Source organism: Stegastes partitus, unplaced genomic scaffold (genome assembly GCF_000690725.1).
Source record: "Stegastes partitus isolate 25-593 unplaced genomic scaffold, Stegastes_partitus-1.0.2 Scaffold1106, whole genome shotgun sequence".
Classification (NCBI taxonomy): Eukaryota; Metazoa; Chordata; class Actinopteri; family Pomacentridae; genus Stegastes; species Stegastes partitus.
In genome coordinates this window covers 67,298-77,823 of record NW_007578837.1, presented here as the reverse complement: position 1 = coordinate 77,823, position 10,526 = coordinate 67,298, and the positions used below count along the sequence as shown (strand labels likewise).

Sequence of the window (10,526 nt, the reverse complement as noted above, 5' to 3'; positions counted from 1 at the left end):
TCATGTAGGAGAGGAGACAGGAAGCACCCAGGATACTCTTATATTCTTATCAGTACTATTTGTCCGGTAGTTTGCCAAAGGTATGTTGTGTCTGAACATGCCTGTGTGTCCTGGGTATGTATCTCCTGGCTGCATATTGTTCCAGGGGTAAGTGCTTGTTTAGCTGCTGTACTTTATAATGGGGGAAGCATACTGAGCGATCCTTTAAAGAATTAAGATTCAGCTCATCGAGGACAGGAGCTGCATGGAGGGCAAAGTGTGACAATGACCTCTGGTGTGGCGTTGTGTGATTGGGGGACGCCAATCAGCTGCAACCCCGCTGGGAAAGTGTGATGGATAAGAATCTATATCGCAAGTGGCGAGAACTTTTGTCTTTATCCAATTCCAGCTAAATAAAGCAAAGCTAATTTTATTATGTCATTACTTCATAATGTCATGCAGATGAGAGCATTGTTGACCTGGCTTAGCCTTGGCATGTCAGTCAAGGTGGAGGGCAATTAAACTGACCCCACTCTCCATCAGCGATAGAGCACAATTGAGCAAAAGAAAGGAGGTAGGATCAAGATAAACTTTAAAGACTGGGGAGCCCCGGGAGACAGAGGGAATATGAAAATGAGAGACAAAGAAAGTGGAAATGTCACCCTTCAGGGATCAACTAGAGGAGGAAACGTGACAGAGAGAGGGAAGAATAGAGAGGAGGGAATTGAGCGGAATGGATTTGAACTGGAAAAGACAGAGCAAGAAAACTGAAAGTAGGAGAAAGAGTGGAGTTGAAGTGAGGGAAGGACCTAAATTTAGACATGGAAATCAGGAGAGAACAGCTGCCTCCTTCCCTCAGGAGATACATTTAAATCAGGTCTGGGTGGCCAGAGGGGAGGATGGAAGAACCTACTCTACTGGCCAATTAGGCGCACAGAATACTGCACTGTTCTAATATAACCATCATTGTGGCCCCTTTGGCCCTCACAGTCCCATCGGATGTGTAGCACCAGACACTGACGCAGGGCTTAGACTGAGGGATCCCCGGACTATTGTACATTTGTGTAGGCACAAGCGCCACAGGAGAGGTAGAAGAGAGGTAGAGTAGAGGTAGAGGAGAGGAGAGGAATTCCAAAAGGAACCTCGATAGTTAGATTTTTTTTGTCTGTTCAAATAAATACACTTGTGGCAGAAATGGATGGAAGAAATATTGGTTGAAACCAGTGTAGTACAGTATCTACTACATGTACAGTGTATTTTGACACATATTGTAGATGTTCTAATGTCATTGTACTGTAAGGTTCTACCCAGTATCCACAAAATTACATTCCTATACAACTAAACTGCATTCTCAGTTATGTTTTTTTTTGGGGGGGGACGGAACTCCAGTCAGAATATGTTTGTTTCTGACGTATCACAAATACGTTTCTGATCTAATTGACGTTTGTTTTACTGCTTCGGTGTCGCTCCCTTACAGCCAACCAATCATGTGTTAAATAGAGCGGGACTAGTCACCCTAGTAACCCAGAAAATGGAGAAGATGCTTCAAACATGTAGTGAAAGGGTCATATTTCACCCCTAACCGTGGTATTTTTTCCTCACCATAACCATGTAATTTTGGTGCCAACTTGTAACATGGAAAATTGTGTGATTTTTTTTTAAACTGATCGCCTTTTGCACTATTATGTTCATTGAAAAAATAATAAGTACACTTTGGTTTCTTTTGAGAATGCAGTTTAGTTGTATAAGCACGTATTTTTTTGTAGAGACTGGGTTGAAAGTAGAAATCTGGGAACATAAAGCGTGTTTTGGAAGCACCCATTCTCCCCTGAAGACATGTGTCGCGCCTCGCCATTAAATCACTCAAATCTTCTGTTTCCTTGGGCGTCAAAAAGCAGATCATTTAGAAAACAAACTAGTCAATTACGTTGTCAGATATGAGAGAAGAGTTGACAACACAACAGGCAGGCATATCCCCCGAGTGTCTCCGGCTTCAGTGACATTTTGTAATGCCACATCCACTGCAGTAATGAACCGGAATTATATTGTGCAAAATCTCGCCATTCGGCGTGGCAGTTAACCATTAACTCCTCTTTGTGGCCACCACAAAAGAAATAAAAGGTATCACACTGGGCTGTACGTCGCCCCACTGTGTGAGTGAGAAAAATGAGGAAAAGTAAGTGATTTAAAGAGAAGAAGTAATAAAGAGAGCGAGGGCAGGCGCAGGAGAACGGTAAATCGTTGGCAGATCATGCCTCATGCAAAACTTTCATGAATAAAACATATTCCTAGCCTCCCATAGCTCAGATCCATTTTTCCTCCGTTTCCCTCCTCTTCCCTCTCTATCTCTCACACGCATGATTAACCTCGGGAGGCCTTAATCAACACTGGAAATGACCCGTGCTCCTTGACTTACCTCTCTCTGCCTCGCCTTCCCTCTTTCACCTCATCTTCTCTCCTCTCAGCACGTCCTTCACCGCGGGTTTCTCCGAGATGGGCTTTGCCTCACCTGCTAACTCAGTAGACAAACAACTATCTGAGCGTTTGTTTATCTCACCTGCACAATAATTAACTGCTATCAGGAAAATACAAAAGATGCAGATGATGGCTATGGATATTTACTATAAGGAAATCTATTGGCAGTGATTTTTAAAATATTTTTCAAATACAAAAAAATGGACATTTCAAAACTCCAAATGTTGAAGTTTTTTTTTTCTTTCTTTCTTTATATATGTTTTTTCCTTTTCTTCAGTTTCTCCTGATCCTTTCCTGGGGGGATGGTGGTTTAAGACGTGAGAGTTAGCTGGGGATAAATAATCTTTCTTACCTAAGCCTTCATTCACACAGTCTTTAAAATCTGTCCTCTGGGGGATGGGGACACGGATAGATTTATGGTTATTATTATTTACTTGCTTACTTGCTCCCTCAGCCTCCCTCACACACACACACACACACACACACACAGAAACACACTAAAGCATACATGCACACACACATGTTGCATAAAAGCACACACACACAACAGTGTGAGCTATCCAGAGTTCTGGAAAACTGGCAGGCAGCTATTGACAAAGCAGTTGCAAAAGCGACCTGTCCGCGGTGCTGAAAAGTAGCTCTGCTCAGCTTGGAGGTCACACAGAATTATATAACTCAGTGCATCTGTCTGTTTCTCCCACTGGATGCCGGCATTATGCACATCAACATCCACACATGCACACCCAGTCTGCGGAGAACAGTTTTTAATTGGTCTTCCCTGTGTAGCTAAGGTGTCAGAGTTGGTACCGCAGGCTAAATGCCTCCTGTGTGTTCGATGTTAGGGTCTAATTTAGCACACAGTAGTGACTGGCCAGCCTGCCTGAACATTTGCTTTGTAATTAGGGTGTTGAGCCTCTTTTTTTTTTTTTTTTTCCAAAGGCATAAACCAGATTTCTTGTCTTTGGCCTCCAGTGTGAGGAGCTGATTTGCTCCTCCAGTGACAGAAAAGTAGTTTCTTTCTTTTTATGAACATCTTTATAAACCAACCGAGTAAAAAATCAAATCGCGTCACTTTCCCGTCTGCCTGCGTAGTTTTTATTTTATGTGAACGTCATTATGCCGAATTGAAATTTATCAAGCGAATTTAATTACCAAAGCAACCTTACAAATCAAGCAATCAAAAATGTGCCATCTGTCTCACTCTGTGTACCTCTGTGTCTTTTCCCTCCCTCTCTCTCTCTCTCTCTCTTTCTCCCTCCTGATGCATCCTCATCTCTTCTTCCTCTTCTGTGTCATGCTTGCAGGTGTCAGCGGCCAGTATCCTCTGGTTCAGAATGTGACTGTGACGGAGGGTGGGACGGCGAACCTGACCTGCCGTGTGGAGTATAATGACAACACCTCCCTCCAGTGGTCAAACCCGGCACAGCAGACCCTGTTTTTTGGGGACAAGAAAGGTGAGTCGGAGAGTGACAGACACCAGCATCTACATGATGGATGCAGTCTTTTTTTTTAAGTGTACCTTGTGTAAGGTTTCCAACAGAAATGCACAAAACAAGACTTTTTTTTTTTTTTTTTTAGGTTGGAGAGCAACCTAAAAAAAATAAAAAAATAAAAAAATAAATCCCCTCCCTATCCCTATGTGTTTGTCACTTGAATAAGCTGCTGTCTTTGTTGTGTCATAGCATCTGTCCCACATTTCATGTGTTACTGTTTTCCTGTCGGTGCTCTGTTTTCACAGCAAGTGCATTCACAGTACAGAGAAGCAGATACACACATGCCCAGGCCTGTTTTTATAGCATCTTTAAAACCTTTCCTCTGGGGATGCATAGTATATGGCTATTTTCTTTTTTTTTCTGTCGTTTTTCCATGTTATCCTCCAACCTTACGCACACCCACACTCACAGACAAAAACACTCAGTCACGCAAACATATTCCCGCTGTGAAGTAGCACTTGATGGTCAAAACAAACATTACCAGCTCTGTTTCTGACTTGTTTTGCCTGGTGCAGGGTAACCGGTGGTGAGCATTCCGTTCCATGAACAAATTTTCTGCTTGTGCATTTTACTTCATTGTCAGAAATATTTATTGTGTATATTTTTTTTTTAAAAAGTAGAAATGGGTACGTGTAATTTGGTTGGCTTTTAATCGAGGGCACAAGGACTAGGCTAGTAGGCTACCATAGTTAGACAGAGTAGCTTCGCTGTCAAAGATTAACATTCCCTAGCATCTGAAATACAAGCGTGATCAGAGTAAACCGAGATGCCGAGGAAAACAAAAGAAAAGTGTTGGATCTGTGAGCTCTGTTTCTTTTTTTTTTTTAATTTTCTGTTGGCTCTCAATCTGAATTAAAAGATCACACTCAGAAGTTTAAAACTGTTGTTCAGATCAAGTTAGAACATCAGAGCATCCCACACACCCTCAAAGTCAGCAATTCACCCTGCTGTGCAAGTGCCCTTCACTGCAGTCCTGTAGTGCTTAGCTCGTACTGCCTCTAGCACATACGACGGAGTACATTATGAACTAAATTTCTGCTGAAAGAACAAGCCCAATCACCCGAGCCTTACATGGTGCACTATAATGGCCTTGTGTATAATTGATTGTGTGAGAGCATTAAACTGATTACAGATATTCAAAGACCCCATTTTCACATTTTGTTGCATAGCCATTGGCAACCGGCAGTACCTTGCTGTGCACCTACTTAGCTATTTGACGGTGTGTTATTTCCCACATCCAGTTGGTTACGGACCAAAATGAAGACCACATAATGCCGTAGCACGCTGGAACATTTTCAGCATAACTACAGTGTAATTTTGTAGCACAAAAAAAAAAAAAGCATTGGCAACAAAGGTTATGTTTGTTATGAGAATTGCTTGAATGGTGGACCCTGACAGGCAAAAACAATACAGACTTCGCTGGAAAGTGGAGATTTTTTTTCCCGTTCAGCACCATAAACACACCTAATGGGCAAAATTTCTCTAATGTTTCTGGTCAAAATTAGTCCACTCGTTAAAATCTGTTTACTCAAACTGTTTGTTCAAATGTGTGGATTTTGGTTCATTTAACTACATCACATAAACTAGCATTACATTTTTTTAGCTTCATTCCTGTCTTCTTTAAACTATTAGCATGCAGTATAGTATACAAGCTGAATAAACAGTACTTTGTAATGTAGGACTTTAACAACCTCTTCAACCTCACAGCCCACTTCTAGAGATAAAACAGCCCAAGAATTATGTAATCTGCAGAAAATATTTTGTATAATAAACGGTTTATATACTGGAGATAGTGCCACAGAGAAATCCCTTCCATTAAACAATTGCAAACCCTTGTTATCTTTGCACACATTCGCAGATATACGCACACACACACACGTGCACACTAACAAGCACACATGCACAAGTCGTGGGTGTGGCAGGAAGCCACCAAGGTTTTAATGGCTAATAAGTACAAAGGCTTTATTCCTGACCTTTCACACCATCTTCAGTAAAGTCCCCATAAAGAGGATTCATGGGTGTTATTTTGTTGGTTCATGCCTGCTGAAATGATTGTGCCCCGCGCGTCTCTCAGCTGTATTAGTCGAGTGTAATAGAGTATGAATCACACTCTCTTGTAAGTGTCTGGATTAAGCACATATGGGATTTACACAGTTGTCTTCCATTATCCTGCTGCCCACTGGGCTTCCTTGTCCATTTGTGTGGCGATGCACCACGTGTGTGAATCTGTTTGTGTCCGTCTGCGCCTGTGTTTGTATGTATTTTCTTGCATATGGTAAGTGAAACGTATGCAAGTGCAAAGCGTTTCCATTTTCGGTCAGCCATGTTTTCACTCACCTGCCTTTTTTCGGAAAAGAGCAGCAGTAAAAAAAAAAAAAAAAGCTGCATTGAACGTCAAATTCGACAGTTGATGTTCTCTGCAGGTTATTCCATATCACACCAGGGGTCGGGCTTGGGGGTCTATTTTATGGCATTTCCAGTGCAGGGCTGTGAGATTGGAAATGAAAAACCAGCCAAGGACTCTCTTATTATCAGGAAAGCAAAGGGATACTACTGAGGCCACTCCGGTCTGTGTGTTGCTGTTTTGGGTTGGCCGCGTGTGTTTGTGTGCTTTGGGAGTTGTCTTGCTGAACGTGGCAAATTCAGATGCACATGCTGATGGGAGCGCTGAGATGGTGAGTGTTTCCAAAGTGCCACTGGCAGTGTGAGAAAGGAAAGATGTCTCAGCTGCAAACGCCTTTGAGCACAGTAGGTTTCAGATTAATTTTCCCTGCTGCCTGTTGGGAAGAAGAAGATGGGGATTAGGGCAAGCACACAGTTGCTCAAAAGTGCAATCCTAACTCACCAACTTTTTGCATAATTTGCTCTGTTGCTGTTTGTTTGAAAAAAAAAAAAACATGTTTTTTTTTTTTTCCTGCACAAAATCATACAAGTAATTTGTATAAAATTCAACATCTCTCTTGTTTGATATAGAAAATATCAGCTAATCAAAAAATCCTTTGCAGTTTGATTAAAAATAACATGTAGACTTTTCACTTATATTGAATAGATTATTACAGACTTCTGTGTATGTGGGCATGTGATCAAAAAAATCCAAATGTTTGTTGTCTAATTCATCACATAGCTGTTGCATCATGTCACAAAGGAGCGTCACTTACGGTCTTTATTAAAGCCAGCCGTAGAGCATTAGCACAAACATATTTCTCTTTCAAAGACAAATGCAGCAACTGACTCTGTTACAGTCCTTTGAGTGGTGCCGGTTTCGCGGCTGTTGTTGTTTAATGTCAAGACTGAGACTCACCTCTAAGACGTTTAGCCGGATGAAAGGGACTCCTCTTGTCTCCCCGTCCTCTCAAAGGTGCCGGCTGTGAAGACTTGTTTGAATTTCAAATAAGTCATTGTCCCAAAAGTAGCCAATTTTGTCCTTTCCATCACTTACCACTGAGGGACTTAAGCTGTGCTTTGACAGTGAGAGAGAGATGAGCACTGGGCAAGAGGGATTCTCTCTTTTATAAGATTCAAAAGAGGCTAATATCTCTGTACAAATTGCTCTTTTGGTTTCATGTAATTCAATACTTGATAATAGCTTTATTTCCTGGACGGAGAAATTTTTGCAATGAAGCATAATTACAATTTATTCCCATACTAGAAAGAGCCTATGTATAATTACTTTCCAGGCTAAAATTGCAGTCCTATTTAGTGGACTCGTCAGCGCTGTGTGTGTGAGCGCTGGCTAAAGGTATGACATTTAAATCAACTTAACATTTGTTGCGGTTAACCCATTTTCATACAATTTCTCTTTAACACCCACACATCAGTATTTTCATTTTCAACCTACTAATGCTGATCTATGGTACATTTTTGGAGAAAATGATGGGCTCATTGTTTATTTACTGTCTAGGAATGGATTTTTTTTTTATAGCAGTTCACATTAAAACAAAACTCAGCAAAACCAGTCTGCTCAGCTGTGATGCGTTCTCTGCTACATGTGCTGCAGACGGTGCTGAGAGGATTGTAAACAGTTGGAGCTGTTTTGCTGTGCAAAATATGTGATGGCACCATTTCTAAATTACCTTGAGCATTTTTTTGCCACATTATGCTATGTAAAAAAAAAAAAAAAAAAGTTTCCTTATCGGACAGCATATATGCCAACACTTATATATGTGTGATAGGCTGATAGAATCTCTGTAACCTACAGTTCTCCCTTGATCCCTTTCTCTTCTTCATAATTAACTGTCCACCCCTGCTTTCCAGAGTATGGCAGGATGGTGGTTTACCTGTCCTTGTAGGAGTCATAAAGTTTTTACCCACAGCACACATTTAGTAGAAGTAAATACATTACAGCTTCGTCCAAAATGTAACTAGCACTAGCAGGCTATTGTCTTGACAGCTGTAACAAAAACGCTGCACGTATTTCTCCAACAGGGTATCAGTAATAAGAAGCGCTGCATTCGGATGCAGGTTATCCTGCCTTGAGAGAATCTGATTGCAGCAGTGACATGACTTGCTCCGTGGTGGGGCATTTTTTTCTTCAAGGTCACAAAATAGAACACTTTTGTTCAAATTGATTGCATTTTTATTCAGTCTTGAACCACCTGCTGACACCAGGAAATCATTTCGTGACTGGTCAAGCATGCACAATTACTAGCACCTCTTCCCCTTGTTTACATTCTCTAATAATGTTTTCTTGGTCGTTGCTGGGTTTTTTTTGTTTTTTTTACTGTCAATGTCATCTGGGGTCTCCTTTTTTAAAGTTTTGTAAAGTTTATGGATTTGAAAATATTGTTATAACAAAATCTGATTTTTGTTACTTACTTGAGTATGAAGAAACAGAATAAACCTTTTTTTTTCCTCTCCGTGTCACTACTACAGATTTGGTTCATTTACCTCAGTATTGTTCCACACATGCTGTTATGTCATTAAGTATTTCTTTTTATATAACCAGTAGAACAACTTGACATTGAAATTAGGCCTGACATCGTTTCAGGAAAATGCTTTAACAATGCTTTAAAATGTTGCCAGATGTAAATTTTAAGGCCAGTTTTATGGTCTTGAGTTAGATTGGCCTTGACTGCTGGAAAGAAAAACTGGCCGTAAAAAGGTCACAGTGTCTCTATAACTTTCAACTCTGTTTGAACTCGCTGAGTCTTCTGAGCACAGTGCAACACATGCGGTGGTGTATTTGTACGATGCAGTTTCTCTGCTATGTGAAATACAAGATGCGTTCTGAAGAATGACTCATTTTAATGTGGGTTATATTTACTTCTTTTCACTTTAGCGCCCAAACCTTTACACGTAATTGTATCTTCTGCTTTTTGACGTATGTGCGAGCAATAATATGTTAATGTTGTCTGAAAAATTAACAAAGTGCCTACTTGTACCTGAGGTGGACATTTCTGCTGTGCCATCTGCAGATTGATTGAATCTGCTTAAAAATTAAGATTACTGTTATGGGTGAACAGCTAAGGGCCAACTGCTCATTTTTAGACCCCCCAAGCTGCTGAATATGAAACTGTTTGGGTCCTCAGATGTCAAATATTCAGCTGTCTGAATCAATTTGCTGGCTGTTTGCGACTGTGCGAGCATGTGTATGAGTGTGTGCTTGTAAGTGCACATATATGTGTGTGTGCACGTGGAATGCCAACCGCTGCACCTCCCCAGTACGCGACCATGAAAGCTTTGATGCATTCAGAGTATCTGTGCCTGAGCAATTTAGGGGATGTGCTTTTAAAAGTTTTCCAAAGTAAATAACAAAATAAGAAATGCCTGACAGACTTTTTATTAAACAGATAGCAGAACTTTCTCTCAAAACTTAATCTTAGCAGGAAAGTTAAACTTTTCAGACAGCTGTCTTTTTTTTTTTCTTCTTCTTTTTTTTCCTGGAAGAGTGCCTCTATGAAACATCCTTTCATATCGGCCTGAAGATTGGTACGGTGTTCTGTCTGATAGAAAAAAACTTGACTGTAAATCTCCAAAGATCCCTAACAAGTCCCCTCTCTCCAAGACAAGGACCATAAAACATGAGAGGAAGAAAAAGAAGAAAAAGGAGACGGAATGTAGGCCTTGGTGGGATAAAGGAGAGGAATTAAGGAGGCATTTTATGAGAGCTTTCAGATGCAGTTATCACCTCTGAAAGACACAGGCAAACTTTTTCTCTGACCTTGAGCAATCCGAATCTTCCTTTTTTTTTTTTTTTGTCACCTCTCTTTGCACATGTCTGCATTTGAGTATAACACCGAGCTTCTGATTTTTTTAAAAAAGCGTGTTCTATTTACTTGTGTTTGCATCGTACTTAGAGGTGCAGACAAGTACAATAATTAAAAGCAGAGATCTGTATAGTTGTCATTGTGTGTTGGCTGCGGATTAGAGAAACTGGTGTCAGACAAATGTCAGCTCTGTTTGTTCTGCTGCAAAGCAGGTTGGGGTGACAAAGAGACTACATTGTCAAACGAAGCAACATTTCCAGCTCTTACTGACTTTATTAGTAGAGCCACTTATCATTTGCAGGGTGTAGAGAAAAATACCTGAGGCAAATGAGAATAATTAGCTCTCACTTAGTGGCAGGCTTATTCCTCCTCT

General features: G+C 40.7%; 1 protein-coding gene across 1 annotated transcript in view; it reads left to right on the top strand.

Annotated features, from left to right (window-relative positions):
- Nucleotides 1-3,748: 3,748 nt before the first annotated feature.
- Nucleotides 3,749-10,526, top strand: part of LOC103367961 (cell adhesion molecule 2-like) — a 56,136-nt gene continuing 49,358 nt past the window's right edge. The window contains exon 1 of the mRNA XM_008296163.1: nt 3,749-3,908. Coding sequence (XP_008294385.1) covers nt 3,749-3,908 — 160 coding nt within the window. The remainder of the gene's footprint in view (nt 3,909-10,526) is intronic.